The 26093-nt window shown below is 47.1% G+C and overlaps 6 protein-coding genes across 6 annotated transcripts; 3 read left to right on the plus strand and 3 right to left on the minus strand.

The window, feature by feature from the left end:
• Positions 1-253: 253 nt before the first annotated feature.
• Positions 254-2377, minus strand: FIESC28_07086 (uncharacterized protein; the record flags this gene model as incomplete). The annotated part of the gene is made up of 1 exon (XM_031161228.1): positions 254-2377. The coding sequence occupies one exon, from the start codon at positions 2375-2377 to the stop codon at positions 254-256; it is 2124 nt and encodes a 707-aa protein (XP_031014699.1).
• Positions 2378-5738: 3361 nt separating this feature from the next.
• FIESC28_07087 (uncharacterized protein) lies at positions 5739-6605 on the minus strand (the record flags this gene model as incomplete). Its single annotated transcript, XM_031161229.1, has 3 exons — positions 5739-6143; positions 6197-6354; positions 6419-6605. 3 exons carry the CDS (start codon positions 6603-6605, stop codon positions 5739-5741), a joined length of 750 nt encoding a protein of 249 aa, XP_031014700.1.
• Positions 6606-7009: 404 nt separating this feature from the next.
• On the plus strand, positions 7010-8305 carry FIESC28_07088 (uncharacterized protein; the record flags this gene model as incomplete). The annotated part of the gene is made up of 1 exon (XM_031161230.1): positions 7010-8305. One exon carries the CDS (start codon positions 7010-7012, stop codon positions 8303-8305), a length of 1296 nt encoding a protein of 431 aa, XP_031014701.1.
• Positions 8306-8640: 335 nt separating this feature from the next.
• On the minus strand, positions 8641-10504 carry FIESC28_07089 (uncharacterized protein; the record flags this gene model as incomplete). The annotated part of the gene is made up of 5 exons (XM_031161231.1): positions 8641-8645; positions 8705-9149; positions 9343-9804; positions 9849-9892; positions 10489-10504. The coding sequence occupies 5 exons, from the start codon at positions 10502-10504 to the stop codon at positions 8641-8643; spliced, it is 972 nt and encodes a 323-aa protein (XP_031014702.1).
• Positions 10505-10679: 175 nt separating this feature from the next.
• Positions 10680-12404, plus strand: FIESC28_07090 (uncharacterized protein; the record flags this gene model as incomplete). Its single annotated transcript, XM_031161232.1, has 2 exons — positions 10680-11050; positions 11105-12404. 2 exons carry the CDS (start codon positions 10680-10682, stop codon positions 12402-12404), a joined length of 1671 nt encoding a protein of 556 aa, XP_031014703.1.
• Positions 12405-20369: 7965 nt separating this feature from the next.
• On the plus strand, positions 20370-21968 carry FIESC28_07091 (uncharacterized protein; the record flags this gene model as incomplete). The annotated part of the gene is made up of 1 exon (XM_031161233.1): positions 20370-21968. The coding sequence occupies one exon, from the start codon at positions 20370-20372 to the stop codon at positions 21966-21968; it is 1599 nt and encodes a 532-aa protein (XP_031014704.1).
• Positions 21969-26093: the final 4125 nt, after the last annotated feature.

A 26093-nucleotide genomic window follows, 5' to 3' on the forward strand; every position in this document is an offset into this window, starting at 1 on the left:
GTTAATAGTCATGCATTGTGTATTGCATTGACAAGACGATGAATCTTCTTATTCTAGATGTCTAAGTACCTGCTCGCCATCATATCCAAATTATTCCTGGATGGTACTCTAACTAGAGACCTAATCTATTGATGTATTTATTGCCCAGATCAACTGGTAATGCAAAAAGCCAAACGCCGCCAACACCTTGCCTGAAAACCATTCGCTCTTTTCTGTATAGATGGATGAATGAGATGCTATGCTACGCTTCGGATCATAGCCCCAGAAGACTCATTTGACGACGAATGGGACTGGCACTAACACTCCCATCCTCGCTGGCGTAGCATGCACTATCGGTGTCGATATCCCAGCCGACCTCATCATCGTCCTTGCCGTCCTCAGTAACGTCAGCGTCAAAGGGCTTCTGGGCAGAAGCACGGACGTTCCAGCGGAGAGTGCGACTGACGCTGTCGAACCATTCATTGTCGGTGCGTGTGACGGTAGGGAAGGGGTACTGAGAGGCAGTGATGGTGACACAGTCTCCTTGTCGGAGTTCGAGACGGCCCTTGCCATCGAAGGCACAGTAGGCAGTGGCTCGAGAGTTGCGAGGAACAACGACTCGGAGAGCCATGGTATCGGAAAGGACCATGGGTCGGAAGGAGAGAGTATGAGGGCAGATAGGAGTGAGAAGAATGGCAGGGATATCAGGGTGGACGAGGGCACCGCCGGCTGACAAAGAGTATGCAGTAGAGCCAGTGGGAGTGGAGAAAATGCAACCATCAGCCTGTACGACAGTGAGGAGCTCATCGTCACCATACAGCTCGAGGTTAGAGACGTAAGGTGAAGGGCCTCGGTCGATGACGAGCTCATTGAGAACCTCAAATTGCTCAGGCTCCTCGAGCTTGGGTGCGTCAAGAGCTCCAGCACCGCGGTTGTTGCGGTGAACGGTACAGGTAAAGCGCATACGAAGGTTAATCTTCATACCGTCATCACCCATAACTCTGTTGAGGTGCTCCTTGTACTTCTCAAATTCAAATGTCGTCATGAAGCCGAGGCTGCCGAGACTGAATGAGAGAACAGGGGGGACGATGCGCTGGAAGAGCCAAGATGTGAAGAGAACTGTACCGTCACCACCAAGGGTGAGGACAAGATCGAACTTCTCAGGCTGGCTCCAGCACAGATCGGGAGTCCAGTACTTGAGCATGTGCTGGAAGCGAGGGTTCTCGTTAAGCAGACCAGATGCATCGAAGCGTCGCGAGTTACGGAGCTTAGCATCGACGTAGACGTTAACGCCGAGGTCGGAGCCGTAGCGTGGGGTTCGCAGGAGCCAGCCAGCAAGCTCACGAGTGAGATAGACCAATTGGTTGTCACGGGCCTTTGTGACAATCATGATGTTGCGGACAGCGCGCTTGATGGGACGGCGCTGGAGCTGCTTGGAAACTTCTCGGACACCAGTTGCAGTCGCAACGAGGCGCGAGTGAGACATGGAAACATCGTTCTTGATCTCTTCCAGGACCTTGCCGATATCAACAGCATCAGCGAAGCGTTGATGGTAGAAGCATGGAGACTGGAGAGTTGAGGCAAGGATGGTGGCTGCGGCGTCAGAAGTAGCTGTGTCGTTGCTGGCAATAGAGGTGTAAGTGCGAGCGGTAGTGGGCGTTGCACCAGCGGTAGGCAAGCGAGATTTGGCGAGGTCGTTCAGCGCATCAGTCAAACTTTGCGAAGGAGTAGCAGAGCCTGAGGTCTGGAGGACGTTGGAAAGACCGGGTACAGCCGAAGATGAAGCTGGCTGTGAGAGAGACTGAGAGTCTGACTCTTGAGCTTCTGAGTTTTGTACTGAAGCAATCATCTTGTGGGAAGAAGGTGGGAGTGCGAGAGATAGAGCGTCGGGTTTGTTGTGGCGGATGACCGAAGCCGAAACCCTCGGGCCAGAATTAGACCGATGAGCTTGGTACTGAGAAGAAGCCCACGACGCGGTCTGATCTGAGGCTGAAAGAGGCAATGATGAAGGAGAAGCAAGCAAAGAAGAGGAGCTCAACGGAGTTGTATCCTCTTGCTGGTCTTGAGCTTGGGCGGAAGACAAAGTGGAAGCGGCAGTAGAAGTGGAGTCTTTAAGGGAAGGTTGAGGGTTTAAAGGGTCCAGTACTTGAGGATGGTCAGAGAAAGATAAGGCAGGAAGTAAAGGTGCTGAGAACGGACCTGACTGCTCGAACAATTGACTCTGAGTTTGACGAGAGTCTGATTCAGAAGGAGCGAAGGTGGTGTTCTTAAGAGGCGAAGGAGCAGGCAAAGGAATAGAAGCAGGAGACAAGGTACTGGTGCTGTAGCCGTTACTGTCTCGGTCCTGGGGGTTGCCAAGAGCTGGGTGGAGAGCCGTGGGTGAAAGTACGCCTGTCATATCTCCGATGCTAGTGGAGGGGGGCCGCTGTAACAGAAGTGATGGGGAGCTAAATAGGGACCCCGAATTGCCGTAATGGAAAGTAAAAACAGGGGGTTGAAGTCAAAGCACGCGATGTCTCGTTATCTTGGCTGCTTTATCTGGTGCTTTTGATCACACACTCCTGTTTGTGACTGTGACTTTTAAAGGGAAAAGCGATAAAAGTATATTCCAGCAGGAAATTCCGTTGACTGATTGATTGACTGAACCGGAAAAGACCGCGGAGCAAGCGGAGACAAGCCTCGGATTTTGAAGCACAAATGCCGTTCTTGTATCCGTAAATAAGAATATCCAGGTACACAGATACAAAGATCTGACTTGACTTGCACCAGCACTTCAGAAGTCTTCCAGGGGTTGGCTGACAAAGATGTGGATGACGTCGGAAGTGTGTGTGTAATATTCGGCGGTATTAATAGCTCGGTTGGATGTACGGTGACTGGATGTAGACGACCCAATGAGGGAAGTGACAAGACTGCAGTATCGAATATCGAGAATCGAGAAAAGTGATATCCGAAGGGTCGACCCGTGACAGAGGACTCGTCGAATCGCTAGTTGGTTGTGGGGGAATGAGACGCTTCCAGGGATTGGATTGTCGATGCTGGAACAGCTTCTTAGATGGATGCAAGAGCCGAGCCGAGCGGGAGGGACAAGGCGCTATTGGGTGATGGTAGGTGATGAGTTGATGGTAGTCGCAGCTGCAAATGATTCACGTGGGTGATATTCCAGACCAAAACACAACAAGAACAAGAACAAGCGGTGTTCGGTTGCCGATTATTGTGTCTTCTATTCACCGTCGATGAACGAACAGTATCTCCACTCGCAGAGTGATCGGAGTCTCGGGCAGAACTGGCGTAGGCGAGAAGAAAATAGAAGCAATGGAAGAACAAGGTTCCCAGAGCAAGGAAAGACAAGACAAGGATTCGAGGATCTTTCTCTTCTGACTGCAGATGCAACGCAACACAATGCAATCCCAATCTAATGCAAGTCGCCTGCAAGCCACAAAAATATGTGATGCAAGGAAAGGGTTTGATTCGATTTGACTTCAACGACCAGCGAAGAAGAAAAAAGATGTTCAGCTCTTGCTTACAAGAAACAAGAAAGGACCAACAGCTTTTTTAATCACTTGGCCAATCGAAGGATTCGGTGACAACTGAAACGAGAAAGAGCAACACTTTATAAGCGAAGGGCGAATAGAAGAAAGAAAGAGAGAAGAAGAAATAAAGTGGGCGAATTCTTTTGACACTGAGACTCACAGAGCCTTTGATGAACAATTGAATTTTCGCGTGATTATTACAATCGATGTAGTGAACAGAACAACAAAAAAAAGGATGCAATGCAGTATTCGAGTAGGTACGAAAAGGATGATTGTCCTTGGGAGGAAAGAGAGTGTTGAGTTGAGACCGGCTACCGAACCAAAGAACTGATGCGTACTATTCCTCTCTTTAATACTCTTCCTTCAGTGTTTCCTTGTTTTCCTATATCCGACACCTCTTCTCCATAGTTATCTCGAGTTCTAAAACTTCATCCCCTCCTCCTCCTCCTTCTCCTCTCCCCTTGTCATATCTGCTCCAGGGTCTGGGCTCGTTTTGGTCATTTGGGAAAAGCTCCCGTCGTGGAACTCAGTAGCCCATGGAATTCAGGTGCTCATGGTCCCCTTGACCTACGGTGATCGGTGATAGCAGATGAAACCCCCTGGTCGCCCCTTTGAGAGCCTAGACTCCCTGTGACAAAATCTTTTTCCTCGTCTAGCGCCGGCTGAGACGTCGATTAAAACGACGTTGCAGTTGATAGGGGACGGACGGGACCCAACTGCATGGTTGATAGCCATGGAGCTGAATCCAATTGTATTTCCATAGGTAGGTAGCTAATTGCTTACCGCAACTAGTGGCTCTTGGACGGGACAAGTAATATGCAATGACTTATATGATTAGTGGTATTATAGGATATGAAAGAGTATCCTAGTCCATGTAATATAACTCTAGATATCCTCCGTGCTTTTCCTAGTAGGATACCTAAACGATAGGGCATTCTATGAGTATTTTACGCCCAGCAAGTGGACCCTACAGTTGTCAAGTGGACATTAGCTTTCCAACGGCCTCCGGGATGTTGCAGATTTCCCCAGTTTGTTAGTTTCGAGCTCTTTTCTTTTTCATGCGGCTGTAAGTGCACATAAACTCTATCAACACGTAGGGCATGATAGTCTGTGATACAATGCTTACATGCAAGTCAACATTTGTTTGAGATTTAACTTCATCTTGTTCAAATTCCACCAATTTGAGTTCATCTTTTGTTCAGTACAACATTGTCAATCTGTTCGCCTAATCGACACATGAACCTCGGCCTCCGAGCTCTACAATGGTTATAACATCAGCTATGACGATCCTCTTAGCCGTTGTGACACCAAAACATTGGCATCAGGTATTATCACAGACTGTTTACCAGTAAATAGTGGATAGTAGAAACTGGCCAATGCCATGTGGACATTTACCCGCGTGGCAAGCTGTAGCTGTCTCAGCAATAATCTCTCCTAGGTTGTTCACCTCATGTTTCGGTACCAAACGGCAACGTGGAGATCTAGACTAAGCATTGGATACAAAGTCGGAAATATTCACTCAAAATGTCCCTTCCGTACAAACGCTGACAAGAGTGTTGCATTTTGCTGTAACTCTGCAAGTCTGCATGCTCGTATCTTAATGCAACCCCCAGTTTTGTAAGCCCCCTTGTAAGAGAAGAAAAAGCCATCAAGATCCTCACCGCGTTTAAAATCACAAACAGACCAACCAACCTTCCAGTCTGGGGATACGGTCAAGAAAAAATGTTTTATATCAAGATTCTGTGAAATTTCATTGGTATCTATTCTCCTTCGCTAACTCGTCCAATCCCTAAATCGGCCTGAGACTGCCAACACGGTTTCTGATGCTATGGTGAAACATCCCCAGCCCGCCAGTTTCGTCTCGTCCACTGAGGCTGAGGAGCTGATGTACACACATATTGACACCCTATCCGATAGCAGCCCGGATCAGCAAAGTCCCGACAGACTTGGGAAGAACAAACTATGCTTGGCAGTTTGAATAACGGGAAACAAAAAAGCCAATTTGATAATCCTGGGTTTGACCCTCTTCTCAGGATTTTCAAGGCTGGCCTCAAAGCCCCGTCGAGATAATCCTCGCCACGCGAGAGTCTTACGCTATGTTTGATCAGATTGGTAAACGGCTAGTGGCTGGGCGCCTACTGCTCTGTAAACGAGGGTTTGATGCTCATCTTGGCTGTAGATACATGTTGGAGATAACGAGCTTGTTGTCATGCAGTTTGGACTGGTGGATCATTTCCAGTGAAGGTCTTCCGCCACTTGAGCTTCCATAGCAGAGCGGATGAACTGTCGCATGCCCGGGGATTCAACATTGTCTCCGGACATAGCTGTATCGAAGCCAGGTTGCTGATGTTCGCAACATATGCGCTGTCCAGTCTGGAGAACCTTGGTCCACTCATCGGGGGTGAAAGCGCCCTCACTCTCCGCCAAGAGCAAGTCATCGTGAGAAGTGAATCCGAGAACGTGCACTGACTTCGCGTGATCAATATCTACGGCGCTTGGATCGACGATGATGCCTTTGCCCTCCTCCTCAGGAATGGCAAGTAGAGTCGCTGCGCCGATAGTCTTCAGAGGAACTGCGGCGCTGAGAAGTCCTAGGATAGCTGTGTGGAAAAGTGCGGGAATGATGGGGAGGTTCTTTGGTAAACGTCAGCTCAAGGGTATCTCATCTGTTTGACATCTCATCCTACCAATTGGGCTTGATTGATCTTTGCATTGACGTATGCATTCTCAGGTGTCTCGGCCACCTGAAGAGTGATCTGAATCACAGATCGAGGAAAGTCTCTCACAGGGATGAGCTGCCTGAGCGCAGCCTGCATGATGGACTCAAGCTGTCTCTCACGGGTACCTGTAGTTGCGACACGAGTCAGTATGAGGATCTGATACTATCTGTAACAAGACATGTTACGCACCTCCTACGCCAGCGGCGGGACGAACAATGACGTCCACCAGAGCCTCAAAGGCATTCTCGTCTCGTCTCTGGGCCTCGACAGGGCCGTTGACTGCGGCTATCACGGCATATCCGCCGTATGAGAATGTCGCAGAGCCGTCGGACTTTGTGAGATGTGAAAGCTCGGCTGTGGGTTCGATGGGAGCCATTGTGATGTCTTTGATTTGGTGTTTGAAACGACTAAGTTTTGGTTGTCTTGTAAGGCTGGGAAATTTTCCTAGGTCCCTTGAGCTATGGCCCCGCGTTGCGTCAGGTGGTATATCGGATTATCTTGGTCAATTGAAGTGAGTGGAAATTATTGAGCGTGAGAAATTATGAGATTAGTATCAAGGTATGAGAGTGAAGCTATTAGAATTCACCTGAGAAAAGAAAAATGTTCTATGAGTTAGTTGGTTTGTTACTCGCTGTGACATGAAGATAGTGGGGTCGGTCTAGAAGCTACCCGTAAAGGTGGCTGCCAATCAAAGCTCCATAACTTATGACATGCAGCCTCTCTCGGTGTTAGCAATCCAACTTCAACCTACCAACAACATAACCACAACTTGTACACAAAATGACTTCACAAGCTCCTCCTCAGTCAGCATCACCACAAGGTGCCGCAGAACCAGCGGCATCATCGATACCAAATCTCAAAGACCGACTCCCAAAGCTCGAACCCCGAAAGCGACGCTCCGGCCCCTCCAATCCTACTCCCATCCCCGAGACGCCCACTCTACCCACGCCACCTGAGACCAACAACTGGACGTTCAAGACGCCTTCACGACGAATTTTATCGAAGAAGGACCATGATATCTTCCTCTCATCCTCAACATATAAGCTCATCACAGCCTGGGTCTTTGCCCTAGCAGAGTCCGTAAAGGATACTCCCAACTCCGCGGTCAAGGACGCAGACTTGAGCGCCCCTGTCAAAACCATCCTACACATCCTCGACGAGACAGAACAACTGGTATCAAAATCTCCTCCAGATGAGCAGGGCGGTTCGAGATTTGGAAACAAGGCATTCCGCGGCCTTCTCGAGCTTGCTCAAAAAAATAGTGCAGAGTGGCATCGCGAGATCGGCGTACAGAACGAAGATGCTATCAACGAACTTTCCACATACTTCTGCCAGTCATTCGGCAACGGAAACCGAATCGACTACGGATCTGGACACGAGCTGAACTTTATGATTTGGCTCCTCTGCCTTTACCAACTGGGCCTATTAAAGCAGTCCGACTTCAAGCCCATCGTACTTAAGGTCTTTGTGCGGTACCTGGAGGTTATGCGAGTTATTCAGATGACATACTACCTCGAACCTGCTGGATCCCATGGTGTCTGGGGTCTCGATGATTACCAATTTCTGCCTTTCCTCTTTGGTGCCACGCAGCTGTTGCACCACCCATATATCACACCAAGAGCGATTCATCAGGACTTGACCTTGGAAGAGTTCGGCCACGACTACATGTACTTGGGTCAGGTGAGCTTTGTAAATAGCACAAAAACTGTCAAGGGTTTGAGATGGCACAGCCCCATGCTCGATGACATCTCATCAGCGCGATCATGGACAAAGATCGACGGAGGCATGCGCCGCATGTTTGTCGCCGAAGTCTTGGGCAAGCTTCCCGTCATGCAGCACTTCCTTTTCGGATCGCTAGTACCAGCTGACGATGGTATGAGTGAGGACACCGGTGCCGGTGATGAGGAAGTTGCTGAAGATGATCCACATGCGGGTCATGACCATACTGGCAAAGCCCACGATGGTACGGGTTGGGGTGACTGCTGTGGTATCAAGGTCCCTAGCAGTATCGCAGCTGCTCAGGAGATGAAGAAGAGAGGCATGGGTCAGGGCCTACGACGAATTCCTTTTGATTAATGTAAATTATAAGGAGCAGAAGCTTTAATGTTAGTCACAGCTTTGACGAGATATCATGTACTATTGTTACGTTCATAATGAATAACGACGAGACACTTCTTATCCAACTTGTTCCGCTAGGCCAAGTAATTGTACATGTCGAAAGCTGTTACATCAATATTATCGTGATGGCTTCTCCGTTGGAAAACGAAATCTCACTCCGTGTTCTGGAATTAGATGAATCTCTCAAGGGGAAATACAAGAATCAGGTATCCTTCAGGGTATTAGAAGAGCTGGCCGTCAAGAGCATAAGGGACGAAAAGGTTTAGTAACTTTATGGTAGCTTAGACTAGCCTTCAGGCTATCTTATTGTTGTAGCCTAAGCCTTAGACAATTCTTCTCTCATCCACCTGAGTATACCTGCCATGCCTTCTCGCATGCAGCTTTGGTGGCTCGGATCACCCAGTAGGCTGGATTTATTTTCGTAGGGGCGAGAATCTTTCTCTCCCTTCTGAGAAATCTTCTTCTCCTTCCGAGCATTCTGGCCGTTCCCATCGTCGCCTTGGACATTCTGGTTGTTTGAACTGGTGTTGTAGGTGTGTTGGGGGGTATAATTGCTGTTTCCAGCGTTGTTGAGGTTTCCAATTCCCTCGACGTACTCCTCGGCAGACGGCCTATCCTCCATATAAACAACAGGGACAACAATCTTGCCCTTGATCCAGGAGCGAACGATGTTATTGACGATGTCGCATCCACTATTAAAACGCCCGCGGAATCCGGGTTCGACCGGATAATCTTTCAAGTACTCCTTAGCCAAGAGGTACCCCAGGTCGCCGACCCAGCACATTTGCGCCCTCATTGGCATCTGATTCTTGTGTTTCTCCAGAAGAGATCATTCATGCCCGGGAAACAAACAAGGATTCCGTATCCCAATGCGGTTTCAATGTAGGCGAAGTCATCATCGATGAGTGGTCTCCATAGGTACCTTGTACTCTTCGTCGTCATCGTCAAGGATGGTTATAATTATCGAGTTTCTTTGCATTTCAGTATAGATATACTCGTTGAAAGGCGGACTCAGAGGCGAAACAGATGGCCGAAGGATTGTTGAATAGCGGGTTGGTATTGTAGAGTAGTACAACGCTGTGTCGCTCGCGGATGGCTTTGGTTAACTTCGGCTTCACTGAGTAGTCTCCAAACCACGTCCCAGGGACGTCAATACTGCCGATTGCGAGCTCAGAATAGTTTTCTTCTTCAGCCCACAGAAATGCTGCTTTGTTGAAGGTAACGTAAAGGCCATCAGTGTTCTCAGGATGGACAAACTCATCTCCGTCCTTTGCGTAGTTGTTATAGATTCTGAAGCTGCGGCGTAGGAGGTAGATCTTGCGCTTCTCAAGCCGTGCCGCGATATACTCATCGACCTTCTTGTCTGGTGGGAAAGGATGATGTAGGAGGAAGATGCAGGAGGAGGATGTAGGAGGAAGAAAAGGGAAAGAAGAGAAAAAGAAAGGAGAGGGGGTAAACTTATAGGCAGAGAGCTCTATAGCCCAGGCTTCTCAGCACTCACCACCTTATAATGGATGCCAGGGCTTCGCAAACGTTGTTCTCTGCCTAAGGCTTAGGGTGTTAAAACAAAGTAGCCTAAATGCTAACATAAGCTATCATAAAGTTGCCAAACTATTTCGTCCCTTAGGGTCTCGTCATAAATTTGTCAATAGATACTCGTGAGCCTCCCTCCTAGTCTAGTTGCGTCAACCTTCTTCTCATGCTGTTGGTTGATTGCGTGAAGATGAACGAAATGACACTCAATCATAAGGGCGACTCAAAGAAACAAGAAGTCTTCTGAATTTCCCTTCACTCCTTTTTATCTCTGCTAATCTATGATTGGAAGGAGGCAGTCAACTGGCAGTCGCGGTATCCTGCCTAAATGGCCCGCGCAGTAACAGCCCAGCAAGTGAACAGGAGTTAATCTGCCAGTGCCATCCACTGCCTTGCAAAACAGAAGCGGGTAGATGGTAATTCACTCTCCTAGCCCCCTCATTACAGCAGGCAGCGCACTCGCATTCATTCTCCTTCTCCTTCTTCACCTCTCGCTCTTTCATCTTTCACCTTCATCCACTTATGACTAACTAAGCTCTCGTTCTGCCCTGAGAGCTATAAGTGTCCCAACTTCCGGAGAGTCCTAGGCTTTCAATCTTTTCACTTACTCCTGGAGGTACTCATCAGGGTGCCCTTTGTTGTGGCCACTGCTAACTAGCCTCCAAACGAAGTCAGAGATCAGCTCTTCTTTACTCTTCTCCTATATCTTTCTTCGCACGCCTCCTTCGCTGTCTTGATCGGTACGTCAATTTGAACTTTGCGCTCACTGTACATCATCTAATAAATATTAGCTGTCGCAATGGACGAAGAATACGGAGGTTTGGACGCTACTCCAAACCGTTGGCTGGAGTTCGGATCATGGGTTCGTGATCAGGCCTTCGACCATTGGGCGATTCAGGCATGCGACCGCCGAAACTTCACTGCAAAGCCTCTATTCTCACCTGACAAGAAGGTTGATGATTGTATCAATGTTGATGATTATATCGCGGTACAAAGCGAAAAACGCAAGATCAACCTTGTATTCGACGGCTACAGATACCTTGAAAATTACGCAAACGGAAACTACGCAGATACGTTTGCTAGCCCTGAGCGCATTAACAACCTTCCTGTCACACACAACAAACCAGCATTTGAGTGGGCTGAGATAATTGTTGTCCCTGACGTTGATATGTTTGTGGAGGATGTCTAGGGGACTAAAAACCACAACAACAACTCTGCAAACAGCAATTCTACTCCCAAATGCACCAACAACACTAATGGGAACGACCAGAATGTCCAAGACGGCAATGAGATTGAGGGAAACTATAACAACGATGAGAATGAAGCTGAAGACGATTATGAAGATGACGACGAAGACGATTATGACGATGACGATGAAGACGATTATGAAGACAACCATGAAGACAACGACGAATACGACGGCGAAGACGACGATGAGAATGATGATCTTGATGCTGAATGCGATTTCAGTGTCTATCTTGAGCAATACCTCAAGAAGAATAAGGGGGCATGGAATAATCATGCTCCAGATGTAAGCAATTGGCCTCTTATCCGCTGCACAGGCAACGCAAAGAAGAAGTGGCCTCAGAAGATGGCTATTGAAGCTGCATACCGCTATTTCGACGAATCAAATGCACTGCACACTAAGCTATTGGATGATACAATCGATGTCATTAAAGAACACTACACTTCGCAGAAGGAGAGGATGATTGCTCGGAAGGAGAAGAAGAGTTCTCAGAAGGGAAAGAAAGATTCTCGCTCTTATGAAAATGAATCCAGCCTAGTCCGAACCACCAAAGCTGCCTGCGAGAAGGCATGGCAGGCGTACTCTGGGGCTAAAGCGCACCAAAGGCCATGGGAACAGATTATCCCAAAACATGCACAGATTTTAGCATGCCAATTCGTGGCGAAAAACGGGCAAATCAACAGTTCGATCGCCACTTACTTAACTGCCATGTCGCTGGCTCACCTTCTGCAGGTCAGGACTATTAGCACTGGAGATGGAGACAAAGACGGAGAAGTCCGTAATCTAGCGTTATCAGCTGTTAATACAGCTGCTAATGCACTTCAAGCGGCCGAAGCGAGCGAGGAGAGGTTCAAGAAGAGGATTGCGAAGCCTTTTCAGTCTTTGGCGCTTTTGGCACGTGAATTTAATGCTATAGGTCCTAGGGTCGATACTCTCGAGAAGGAACTCGGTAACCAAACAGCTGAGCTTAAGGCAGAGCTTGATGGGGGATTCAAGTTGGAACAAGCTCGTCTCAAGGAGGAACTTGAGAAGAAGCTTAAAAAGGAGCTTAAAGAGGAGCTCGAGAAAGAACAAAGCGATCCCAAGGGTAGATTGGACAAAGACCTCGCTGAGTTCAAGAAGACACAACTGGGTAAAGGGCAAGTAACTGGGTCAGGTTCCACGCCTTCTATTCCTACTCCTTCGACTAACAAACGTGGTTCTACTTCAAGTGAGCCACGACCAACAAAGAAGACCAAGCTGGATTTGAGCGATTTCGATTTCGATTTCATGGAATAAGGTGTGAACCGCGGAAGGTTTTAGACAGGCTGGAATCGTCAATCGCGGAAGGAAGCGAAAGGAAAGAATAGTTGCTTGAGTTAGCAGTGAGATAGCAGTGAGAAACAGTTGCTAATACGAAATGTAATACAAAACTACATTGCCAATTGCCAATCTTAAAGGAGGTCTATGTACGGCTTCGGGGGGATTCTATGCCTTATGGTCAACTATGTGACTTAGTTTCTGTAATGCTACTCAGATAGCGATATGAGGTTTACTATGGAAGGACTGGGTTTTTAACAAAGCATAGATCTCTCTATCAGTATCTATGATGGTAGATCTTCTGAAAGAGGCTGAGAGATAAGTATATAAGACTAGGGCTTTCAGCAATAATCGGTAACTACAGGGATCAAACTACTTTGAACCCTCAGATGGAATGAATAATGTGATTACATGCTCACAAGTTCAGGGAACCACTAGGAATAGCTATAAATCAAATACATCACCAGCTTCAGGCTTGACCAACTCTCAACTTTCTTATTCCAACTACTTTCAAACATCTTCAGCAAATGTGCTGCACTAAGCATAGATGAAACTGAAACGATCATCATCGTAATGTGTGGTCACAAGTAACAATCACAGGTAACAGTAAACATTCTTAGGTAGTTGAGATGGATAAGATAGCCCGAGTCTCAGGGTATCAGGAGAATTAGCCCCTAAAAGTATAAGAGATGAAATACTTCAGTCACTTTATGCCAGCTTAGATAAGTATTTAGGCTATTTTAAAATAGTAGCCTAAGCCTTGGGGATGATTCTTCTGTTACCTACCTGCCTAGGTAGCTCATGATATTCAGATATGTGGTCAGATAGTATCAAAGGTATTGGGATACGACAGTCGAGTTTCTCCGTCACCAACTCGATAGATGTCCCCTTTAATTAAGCTCATTGCTTTTGGTAGCTATTATTGACCTTAATTGAATCGCTTGATGACAGTGGGCCACATCACAAGGATCTAAAGGACTCGGCCTTTTCTACATCTAAGTAGCAGTTGTGGTACAACTGAAAGGTGACGGATGACAGGGGAATCGAACACGGATATGACATCTCATGGACCCATTTCTTATGATATCTCTTGCACCATAGTATGAGAACGTGACCTTTCTTTTCGGCATTCACTTAATCACATGCCATATCTCGTATAGTCTCGTGTTTCAGAATAGTCTTCATCTCTCCTTGATCTCCGGCTCTGCTGATCGTACAATCCACCGAACTTGCAGCCAATATGACGTGTAAGGTTGTATCAAAATCAAGTTACGTATCTCCATATCCATATCCACCATATTTGTTGAAAATCATCCCATGTACGCGGAGATTATTCACGATGGGGAAAAAAGGAGAAAATATTTGCTTCAAATAGATACAAGATGGAGACAAAGAGATGACAGGAATATTGCCTTCTAATTTAAGCTTCAGGTGACAAAAGAAATCCTAGGATTTGATCCAAGGTTGTTCAAAGTAATTAACTTATTTTGTCTTTTATCTTTTTGTGGGAGTTGAAATGCCTTGATAGATCTTGCATGCCAACTACCCTGGACCACATTACTGGAGAACTGAGATCGAAGGATGAATAGAGTCAAGCATGCATATTGCGTAGTATCTGACTGGGTACTACTTAATATGTTGACACCATTGATGAGTTAGCGGTGAGAAATAGTTGCTAATACGAAATGTAATACAAAATTACATTACCAATTGTTGCTGTTATGACAGTCTCGAGTTGTTCTCTCACTACTGACACTGACTTGCCGCATATTGATTTCGCGATGAATCATCCGAACTTTTCTACTGTTGTCAGGCCCTGGTCCATGTTTTCTTTGCTCTGCCGTTCTGTCCCTCACCTGAAATCGAGCTTATGCGTACGACGCACGTATCTACGTAGTCAAGGTAGCATTGGAGGCATATCAATCATGATCCACCTTGTAACATTGCCAGGATTGCCAGTTTAGCTGTCAAAAAGGCTGGGCAGATCCCAGTATTTCCGGTTTGGGCCCAGGGCCCATAAGATCTCCAGGACAGGCCAAGGAACCAAGACAGGGCAAAAAGGCTCACTTTGCAGACAATGTAACTCCAGCCAAACAAGTGCATCTCAAATGTCAGATATGACAGCTTCACAGGAGCAACATACCCTGGAAAAAACGACTGAAATAGTGGCGCTCCGGGTTCCTGCGGCAGCGAGGTTGCTGCAGGATTAGAGTCGAGCTCGTTGCACTTGCGACAACAACAAGAGACACCAAGGATGCATCCTGCAAGAAACTGCGCATTTCTATCTTATTGTTGGCAGACAAGAAGGAGGCTCTTACAGTAGCGCTGCGAAACGCCTGTGATGTGCTTTTTATGTTTCTCGGGGCCGTTGGCCGTTCCCACTCGCGTGGTCCGGACCAGATCCGCATAGTCTAACGGCGAAAACAAGAGGGAAGAAGAAGAAAAGAGGCTAGGCACAGATACAGGGACAGGGCACCGTGGTGAGTGGCTTGCAGATAGAATGGGGCCTGTTCAGTGGGGTTGACGCGAGGGATGAAGAATGATGTTGTTGACTTGGCCACGCTCGAATCATAAGCATCAAGCAAGGGAGTAACAGAGATTTAAGCGATGAAAATTCTGTTGAACTTCGAGGGTTCCGTGGATCTATTAGCAAGATTAGCGAAATTCAAATCTTGTATCCTTCTCATTCGAGGGATATTTGTTATATGAATTTCAGTTGCAATAAACTGCCTCTTTTGTTATCTCTCTGCATGCGCAAAGATACCTAGGTATGTATGTAAGGTACAGTACATATGTACCTGTGCAGCTGCCGGCACAGGGATGACCCCATCACTACAATGTCGGTCAGATTCTGGGTTGCCATTAATCTGGCATTTCCTTACCGTCGGTACCGCTGCTACTGTAGGAGGGCACCATCCGTTCCCAAGATCCAGCACAAAGTGCTTATGCTCTGGATTGCAGGCATGCAGTGACCAGTCAACTCATTGGGTCCACCAATAGAATCTCCGAGGCTCTGTGAACAAGACGAGGGGATCGAGACAAAGGTCAGAGCTAGGTTGCACCAAACTAGCTTCGCAATGCCGGGGTCACTGCTGCGGCCTGCCGTAGGTCGCTGGTGAAATGGTTTCCTCAGCATGATCACAGACCTGACACGGCACAACGTTAAGTGAGATATCAGTCATAATCGTATCCCACATTCAAGTGAGGGTTGCGGGAGAAGTACGTCAAGCTGAACCAAGATCTCTTGACCGGACCAAAATTTCTGATATATCGACTGGAGATTTACCAAAAGCCCGGAATATCAGTTTGCAGTCCTCAGTAGGAGCGATAGGTCTCAATCATTTCAGCTTGGCTCGTCGCGCAAAAAGGTCTAGGAGCTTCAGGTTCAACCACCTGCTTGTACTTCTTTCGGTGGTGGCTTGGGCGGTTTCATACACGTATGAGAACAAGATTGTTTGTACATAAAGAGTGTGAGCCTCTCGGTCTCAAGTCTCACAACAGGCAGCGGCGAGCCTCCGAAGTGTTTGACAAGCGGCCCACAACCAAGATAGTACGTCAGTATCACAGGGAAATACCAGTTTCGAAGATAGCATAACAACAACGTGTCTGGCAGCAATGCGGACAGATTACCAGGTGACGAGGGATCGTCGCGGCTGTCACTATCAGTAGACCGGACCCAGTATAAGAGAGAAGGGTTGGCATAAGGGATTATGAAGGGCGCTCAGATAAGAAATGTGGTGCATAAGGATTCTCCCTTCTTGCCACTCATGGTCTGGCCATCCAGTCATTTTATGAATTGACTCAAATCAGATGAGACATTGAGAAGCTGGCAGTTTCTTTAGAATTGGTCTGGCTCTGTGAGGCTGCGAGCAATTCAGGCTCGTATAACCCAAAAAGCAAGGGAGACTCTGGTCAGTGAACCCAAATGCCATTAGCGGGGTTGATACGACTCGGACCCGATCACCGAGGTCTTCTGATTGACGGGATTGAGTCCTTAAAAAGCTTAGCAGAGACATTGTTCAAGGCGAGTTATGTGAGAACTGATGAGAATTCTTTCGCGGATGTGGTTACAAGGCGGAACTATTTCCCAGGTTAAAATGCATACCATGTTGCCTGAGAGTGTTCGTGCAGTCGCTACTGCAGTGGGGAAAAGTAGAGTTATTAGTCCCCAGGTCTTTCATATCTGGTCCCATGACTGTTCAGAGCTGCACTGGGGGCAATATAGTTGGAAGACGGCAGTTCTGGTTGACAGCCGGTTCATCTCTTGCTAGGTCATTACGTCGATGCCGCAAGCCTTGGCACCAAGCGTAACTGAACAAGGGTATGCGAAGCTAGATGCAGCACTCAACCAAGGGGAGGTCAACAGGGGCCTCCAATCCGAGGACGAACAGTCGCACGGCCATAGCAGGCGGGGAGTCCATGCGTTCTACCCACCAGCAACAGCCAATGAACAAACATGCAAGAGACAAAAGAAGCAATATGATCCCCACCTCCCAGGCCCTGAACGATAAGGACAGGGGCATGCTGAAAGGTCACATTCGCGATCCAGCTCAGCAAGCCTGAGCAACTTGAAAGATTCCCGCAGCGAAACGTAAACTTTTTTCCGTAGACAGTAATAAATTGCGAGCTCTTTTGGGTAGGCGGCGAGAGACTTTTTAAAAGCAGAATGATGAGGCGAGGCTCTGCTAGTCCGCTGGTGACCCTAAGCCTTGTTATGTTTTCTTCGTGTACAACATCGCACTATCAACCTCGATCAAGTGCTGGTTTTAGTATTGAGTGTATGCTGAACATAAAGCCGTACCCAAGATGGGAACATTCGAGTCCTGGCTACTTAGAACATGGCCCAAAAGGATCTCAAATGTTGATGGGTATACATTGTCAGCCTTGAGCTACCTATCAGTTTGCCATGAGTATCTCTTACTAAGTATTTGGTGAGGGTGATAGCGGAAGGTACGCGCGCTGCTGCGGATGTTTCATTTTGTAACCCTTGTGGCCTGTGGTACGGAGTATTGTAACAGACTTTTGTGAAGTCTCGTCCGTGGTTTTGTCATCCGGTACTTGGTCAAGTTCGCTTGGGGGCACAGACCGAAGATATGTCCGTGCATTTTCATGGTTTCGGCAGAGTCCTAGTCGAAGATCTGCCCTTAGTAAATGAGAAACTAGACAGCAGGAGAATATTCAGGGCAACTCCAACTAGGGTGAACAGTAGGGCGAGTGTGATAGGAAATGGAGGTTCCATTCATGGTAGGAGATCCCTAGATCGGGCAATATGTTGAATAATCTAGCAGTCCTGAAAAGAGTTTGGGTAGTTGGACATACTGATGCATCTCCCTTGCTCGGACTTGCAGTCGATTTTGCGCAAGCTTATAAGAATCCACCATTAAATCCAGCAATTTACGTTTCTTTGTGCTCAGGACTTTCTGATGGCGATCCAACCGTGCATGCCCCGTGGTAATCATAGAGGTCCGAGGTCAAAAGCTGCCGAGGGTCTGCGCGTTCATGGCCAGAAACTGTTTCGGTCGCAGCGCCACCCTGCGAGAGAACTACTCTGCCAATTTGACGATAGACCATCCGCAGTTGTCCAGGGAGTAAAGGGTCCAAGTCTAGGGGTCCCGAGATGACGTGCGACGCCCTAGATAATAGACAACCAGTCCAGCGTTGCGTAAGGTGAAATGACAATCCCGAGAACGAAGTTACTCTTAGTAGGATTTGGCCGGTCATCGACGGTTGACAAGGCTGTTCCTAATAGAGAGTTGGCAACTTTTGTCTGTTGTCGCGATAATAGTGAAAAACTTGTGTATAAGCGAATTCGAAGGCCAAGCGGGGTCCCAGTTCAAACCGCGTCAACTTCAACTGAAGAAAAATGTTGTCCGTGACCGCGGAATGCCATGCATATTGCTCTCCTCGCCTGAAGATTTGAGAGAACCTGGATGTTCAGGGTCATGGGTAGAAGTAGTTGACAGCGCTAGACCAAAGATGGCTCACTATAAGAAGAAGCCATCCACCGTTAGTCAGGACTAGGGGCTAGGGCATGGTGTCGTGGGATATCCGGGGAGAAAACAAGTCCAACGTCTGATCTCTCGGGGAGAGATCAAGAGCCCGCGCTCCCTGCAGTGACTTGGATGGTACCCTTAGTCGGCACTGCCTGGCCTGTGATATCGTTGTTTCGTAAATGTCCTCAATTGGGTCCGGCCTCCTTTCGAACAAAGGGTATTCGAGAAGGGTGGTGGCATCAGTAGCAACGCTCATGATTCGTTGTATATAAAGACAAAGTGAGCAAAAGTAGTGGTATTTACAAAGGAGGCAGACGAGTAAGAGACTCGAGGTATGGCTCTTTTCCCCCCGAGGGTTGTCACTTGAATCAAGTTCTTTCTTGAATTACTCTCGGAAGCCCGGTTTGAGAGATCGAGTCCAGACAATGGAGTGTGGCTATCCTTGGAAATCTGAGTGATCATTCCCGTTTCTATCAAATGTCCGTGGCGTCAACGGTTCTCTTCAGTAATGAAGAGCAAGAACAGTAGCATCCGGACATCGGCTGGTGGTATTTACATAGTAGCTGATTCGTATACGCTGAATTGTAACAGATGAGAGGCTACCTAGGTAGTCGAGTGTCTGGCTTGGCTTGGCAGGTAGGTATTGAAGGGAGCTGGTCCTGAGCCAGTTCGTGTACCTAGTAGGTGTTCGAGCAGGGAGAGGCCCCAGCACACCCATAGCTAGCGCCCCACACTCCCTTCACTCCCGTCTCTTTCATTAGGGCCTAGCCAAGCCTGCCTAAGTGGGCGGGGAACCAACTAGGGAAGCCTAGGGCGCTGCTAAATGATCCCTGCCCCTGATCCCGCAGAGCAGAGCAGCCACAGACGTTTTGCGGTACCAACGTTGAAGTGGGAATTCCTTGGTGGGCGTTGGATGTTTATTTTAGTTTAAAGTCACCCTTTGTCCCAGACTGTCTCTCACGATGATACTAAGAGAGGAGAACGAGATTCTTTCTGTTTGAAACCTTTAAGATTACTGCATTCCAACGGCTTCAAATTTGTTTGTTTTCTTGTTGTCTTTCCATATCTCCACGTACGAAGTCGCATCGCAACAGCAACCGCAACGGCAGTAGCAAAGATCTAGGCACCGTTTGTCCTCGGTGGTTCCTTCCTTGTACAACCTAAACACCAGGCTGAGGTTCCTTCCTTCGAACCACTCTCACTCCGTTGCACCTGCTGTGCAACCTTTCTTGCATTTTACCGACTTGCATTACTTTACTCCTACACCTCGCACACAATCAGTATACTCCCTTTCTATCTATTACTTGCAGCTTCCAGTATCAGCATCGATATCGCCTGCTACGACGCTGGAAGCACAGCTTCCTTGTGGTGGAGCTTACACGGCGAACAACATTACAATACACGGCACCAAGTAGAGCAAAGGAGGCAAGCGCATGATATCACGGTGTCAACCTCGACCTTGACAACTCTCGAATCCCATTCGATTCACCTTTGACGACCTTTCACCAACAAAGCACTTTTCACACAACGAATTCATCATAGGATTTCGAGTCGTTGCACTTGCCCTTGTGGCCATGAACAATTCCGCTCCGCATTCCCCCCTCCTCGTCACTGTTTGATACAGTTACACCTGAATAAGCATCGAATATATCGCGCCATTCAGCTTTAATTCCAGTCTGAACTGTTTTGCCTTGATCTCACAAACACCAATTTCCACTACAAGTGACTCTGATTCACCCCAAGAGTCACCTTGGCGCACTTCTTCACGCGTCCTTTCCTCCATTCAGAGCTTTTCATCAAATCGAACCCGGTATGTAACAGCCAATATTTCTCTTCTCGTGCACCTCCAAGCACGAGGCAGGCCTTAGGTTCTATCCCAATTCGCTAACACCACTTGGTCCAGGCATCCTGCACAACATCGACTTCACTTACTTATCGACCAAGATTCAATATGGCCAATGGTTTTGGGAGCCTCGAGCGCTTCTTCACGAAGAAGGAGAAGAAGACTTCAGCTGTCACAAGCAACCATGTACAGCCAATTCCTACCCAGCCAGCTTCTGCCCCTCCTACTATACCTCAATTCCCTTCGCCTTCATTTATCCGCCCAAAGACCAGCCGGATGGCTGCACGAGAGGAGTTCAGAAAGCAGCCTGCGAGCCGACATCCTTCTTTTCCCGGTCCTGTTTCTCCTCATCGAGTGGACTTCTCAGATGCTCAAAGTCCTACATGCCTATCGGATCCTCAACATTCACAATACTCTCCTCTCAATACCTCCATGCCTGAAAAGTCCTTTCTAGGCGACTTCAACGTTTACCAATTCCCTCGACCCCCAACCAGCCAAGGGGGAACCTCCGCCTCGTCTTCTACTCGCGATCCGAAATCATCGATGGAAGCGCCTAGTGAGCGCAGCCTTCCTCTTCGACGCCCAAGACAGAAAGCGTCATGCAGTTCGCGGCTTGAAACACCGCCCTCATCAGACTTGGAAGACGAGGGTACCTCCAGTCCTCTCTACTTCCGTAATAAGAAACTTCCAGCACTGCCCCAGCAGAGGCTTCCAACCCCAGAGTCTTCTCCAGAACTTCGTCCCCTTCATATCGCACAACTAACAGCATCGAAATCGATCGACATCCTCAACAAGGCTGTGTACAGAGATATCCGACGCCATTTTACCAAGAACTTGGAACAGCAACAAGTACAGAAAGCTGCCAATTTTACCTACCAGGAGTCTTGCACGAACAGACTCTCTATCAGTAGCTCTACTCTCCGAGAACCAAACTTCAATGAGTTCTTTGAGCTAAGTGATGATGACATTGCTGAGTCGGCTCTAGAAGAGGCAGCAGATGTACCAGAAGCACCCATTCCATCCACTCCTTACTCTCCTACTGGATCCACTTGCTCTTCTGTACTGGTATTGACTCCTCCCCCCCATGCTAGCAAACCTGCTGTCATTGGCGCTTTCGAGGCTGCTAGAATTGCTGCCCGCTACGACTTCGATTTCATTTACGTGGTCAACTTATGGACGGATCATTCTCAGGCGCAGACTGGTGTACAGTCTCCGGGAAAGAAGACCAAGCCCTTGGCCGGTCGTCTTCTCGCTTCCTATGGAATGGAGAACCTCCACGCGCCAATGCAGATATCAACTGCAAGCCATCGAAAGATGCTGAAGACCTCAGGATGGATTGAGTATCGGCCTCAACACTTTAGAGATGACGAGTTTGCGCGGGGTTATGCCCATGCCTTTTACACCGGCCGTGGCACGTCGAGAAATTCTGCCTCTTCATCAGCTTCAGTGCAGCTCACAAATCCTGACCGCGGAATTGTCTTCGCCGCCTACCGTGTACCACGATCTGAAGGCACTCTGGCGTGTACCAAATCTGATCTTTCCAACCTACACAAGGATGCAGAGGCACTTGTTGAGATGCTCGTCGATATCAACGAAACAAATCAGCTGCGCGAGCCTCGATCTCCTTCTTATCAATCGGAAGAAACCGGCCCCATGCCAACACGAAGGTTCGGTATCTGCGAAGTCAACAACAGCGAACATCCCTAGCAAGTCTTGCTACAATGAGACATGTTTTCATGACATCATTTCTTTTGTTATTTCTGCGAGCAAGCCGAGCTTTGCGATGATACGACACGGATTTTTTTTTCTTCTTCTTTGCACTCGAGATACCTCAATGGGCGGTCACAATTGTTTTCATTGCACGTTACGATCATGAACAGGCGCCAGGGTTGCTTTTGGCAGGCAGGCCATGCATGTAAATCGGCTCAGATTCGGGGAATGCAGTGATGGAACTCGAGGACAGACACGTTGTTAGACTTCGTACGAGGAGAGACGATAGTTTGTCATTCTTCTGTCCATTAGTGGACAATGTGTGGATGAAAAATATGCGACACGGTTGATGCTTGATGAATCATGGTCAAAGAACGTTAATGAGCCTTATGTCAAAACCAATATGTTCAACCATAATAATACAAATGATCAAAAACGCCTCTGTTCCATTGTCTGATTTTCTTCTTGGTGTTGTCAGTGACATGTCCTATATACTAGAAAGAAAGACCTATCGCTATATCTGTAGCTTTTCTTCTGATGTCTGTACGTGAAAAGAGGAGTTGGTGATTCTAGGCCTATCAAAGCAAGCAAAGATAGTCACTACGTCGATAATTTCTAACCGGAGTGCAGTGATGAGTTGTAAAAATCATCCTTGGACTGCTGTACTGACAGATTGGGTATCAGCCATGTATGCTCGATAGACTGTTACAAGCAAACGAGGGATACCCGGTTGCCAGGGAGAAGAACGAGACTGTCTCTGCTTGGTTCGCACCGTCAGGGTGTCAGAAGAATTGTCCGCGGAGAGCATAAGAGACGAAATAACTTAGTCATTTTATGCTAAATTAGGTAGACGCTTAGGCTACTTTATTTCTGTACCCTAAGCGTTGGAGGACAATTCTTCTGACACCCACCTGACACCTCTTATCAGAACCCAACAATCACGGACAAAGCTCTTCGAGGCCGATGTCGACGGCTAACCCATGATGAAGAACGCAGGCGGACTCAGGCTGCTACACCACGATAGGGAACCAACAACGGCTGTATCTATGATAAGACTGAGTAGACCAGTGAACATCAGGATTGTACGCCCTAAGTTTTAGGACATCAGTCATAACTGGCCTCAGAACACATATAATAACTACTTTGTCTTGTATATCATGTTCTCGCGATGAATTTCAACACTGATAGGTGGGAATTGACCTACGGTCACTTTAAAGGTGCATTGGACTAAACTCTACTTAGTAGTCCAGACCATGCACGATATAATTGATGGCATTCGCATTCTGATCAACTTTGCCAAAACGATTGGCCAAGCCAAATCGGCAGCGGAAGAAGTTATGGAGAGCATCGATATGGGGAAGCTGGTCGACACAGCCATGAGTGTTTCCAGGTAACGACGAAACCGCCCTGTAGAGTCGCGAAAGGTTTGACTATGAAACACGCATCGGCAGAAAAAGATCTATGAGCTTGCCAGCAAAGAAACGATATAGCATGAACTACATGAGAATTTCAAAAAAGAGATCTTGACTGTTGATAAGAAGCAGTAGAGTGTTAGACTAGGGAGAGGCGGAATGGCGAGTTACCTTTCTGTTCTGAATCACTGCCAACGTCGTATGTACCTGGTCCTAGGCGAATTAGCCCCTAAAAGCATAAGAAACGAAATAACTTGGTCACCTTATGATAGCTTAGGCTAGGTCTTAGGATACTTTATTTTAAAACCCTAAGCCTTAGGATAATACGTGGCTTCGATGAGACTTGTATAAAATATCCATGTCAATTCACTTACCAGTCCCATTATAAGATCTATGATTAAAAGGCTGAAGTCATCAGTGTTGGAGGCTGATTTCATACCCCAGCGTTTGCGATGTCGGTTGTTGGTGCCTCTGTGGTTGGAAGTCATGATGGGAATCGACAAAAATAGGGGCATATATCATGGTCGATGCGTCGAATCCTGCAGTATAAGTGTAACCAAGATGGGATGCAGCAAATAGCTGCCGTGCAAGCTGATATATATATCCAAGAGAGGGTTGATTCTGAACAAACGTCGTGTCGTGTTGTAGACGGTCACCATACGTCTTTCTCAAGTGCTGCAACGTTGTATATAACTGCTGTAATGTTGTTTACAACTATAATTCTATTAGTCTGTCATCTGGCGAGTTGTATTCTGCCCCCGTAAGGATGAGGATCATTTTGTAACGATTATAATTGCGGGATTATCGTTCAGGTGTCTGGATTCTGCTTGCGCAGAGATGAAGATGTGACGATAATGATAATCCAGCTGGATTATGCTGATATCTAAGAAGGAGAATAATGAAGACGAAGGCCGACATAATTTATAGAGGTATTCATAGATGGAATACCAGAGGCAACTGTGAGTCGTAGTTATGATGTGTGCAATCGGTTTATAGAGTCTATTGAGTCGTTACTATGGTATTGATATAAACGTGCTAGTCAGGTATGTGTATCTGGCTCCTCGCAAATCCGCTATACTCAGAGATCTGCCCGGATCAATACGAGACTATCTTCTACAGAAGCTGCACATAACTTGGTGCATTTTAAATAGTTCAACCTGTATTATAGCCTCACGCTGAAACCAATCTTTTTGCAGCCTTCCCGGACGATTGCTTGTCCAGGCGTCCGAGTAAGGGAATACAGCACTATATGGATGTCGCAGGATCGTTCCATTCAACATAGAGCATTCTTTTTACTATACGATGTTAACGCATGCATGTTCTCTTACTAATGCATAGTCTGACTTGAATTGTGTGGTCCTGTAAAGCCAGTGTCTATCAGAGCTAGGATAAACACACTATGAACTTGAGTTTCTAACATTCACATCACTTAATTCTAAATGTCATGGCTAATCGGAATATTATATGCTAGCAGAACAGCCTTCTCAAGCGCCAAGTAATTAATCACGCTGACCGTGTACCTCAATTAAGTCTACCTCTATCACAAATGCTTGGAGGAACGATCGGAATGGAGCGGATAGAAGCACTCATCGCAAATCACTCTCAACATCAGCGGCACCCATCCCTTTCCAGACCAAAACGCCATACCGGCAACCACTTTCCCAAAGTTCAGTCTACTACCTCCTGAGATTCGAGTCAAGATTTGGGGATGCTCTCTAGATCAGCCTAGAATCTTCTGGCCAACCGAAAATATAGGGGACCTGATGGAAATGCAAGGTGTTGCCTTCGCACATAAGCCTCCCGCAGTGCGCCAAGTTTGCAGAGAATCTCGAAAAGTATCTGATAGACGAGGAGGATTCACATTTGGCGTCACTCTGGTTCGACTTTCACAGTGACATCCTGTTCGATGATAACGGGCTCATAGTGGAAGAGCATAAGTTCACAGACCATGTTCACAATATAGCGGTATGCCATTCCGATGGCCTTCTACTTCTAAGAGCTAAGGAAGTACAAAACCTCCTGAGAAGATATCCTAAATGTCAAAGGATTATCTTCCTATGGTATAGTGTCAGGAGGCAGCCATTCGGAGACATCAAGTTTTACCCTATTCTCGACGACGAACCCGTTGGATCGATAAGCACCATTAGACATTCGAGCATCATTGATGATTCGAGCAGCAATGAAGATTAGGGTGAACTCAAGACTTGTATCAACAGAGCCTGACGCAAAGACGGTTTTCTAAAGAAATGCAAACTCACTGAGGACCAACTTCCCACCATCGAGGCAGCGGAGTTAATGTTCGCGGACAAGGAGCGTCGCGCAAGGCGATAAGAATAAGTAAAAAGAAACCATTCCATCACATGTGGTTCTAGCAAATGGGGTTACTATGGTCGTGGTACTACTTATCTGAACTGTCTCAGACTCTGACAGGCGATATAAAAGAGCTTAAGGGAGAGCTATGATACAGCTAATAGCAAATTGATTCTGAATTTCAATAAATAAACTGCCTGTGTCGATGAGATGCAATACTACTAAGTCGGACAGCATAAGAGACAAAATGATTTCGTCCGTCGCTTTATGCGAGTTTAGACTACTTTATTTGGACATCGTAAGCCTTAGAGAATAATTTTTCATCAATGATAAATACTTAAGACTTTACGTCACAACACAATCACAGAGCAAATTGTGAAACCGCGATATTCATTAGGTA

This window comes from Fusarium coffeatum (assembly GCF_003316985.1).
Source record: "Fusarium coffeatum strain FIESC_28 chromosome Unknown BRIP53273_contig_153, whole genome shotgun sequence".
Classification (NCBI taxonomy): domain Eukaryota; kingdom Fungi; phylum Ascomycota; class Sordariomycetes; order Hypocreales; family Nectriaceae; genus Fusarium; species Fusarium coffeatum.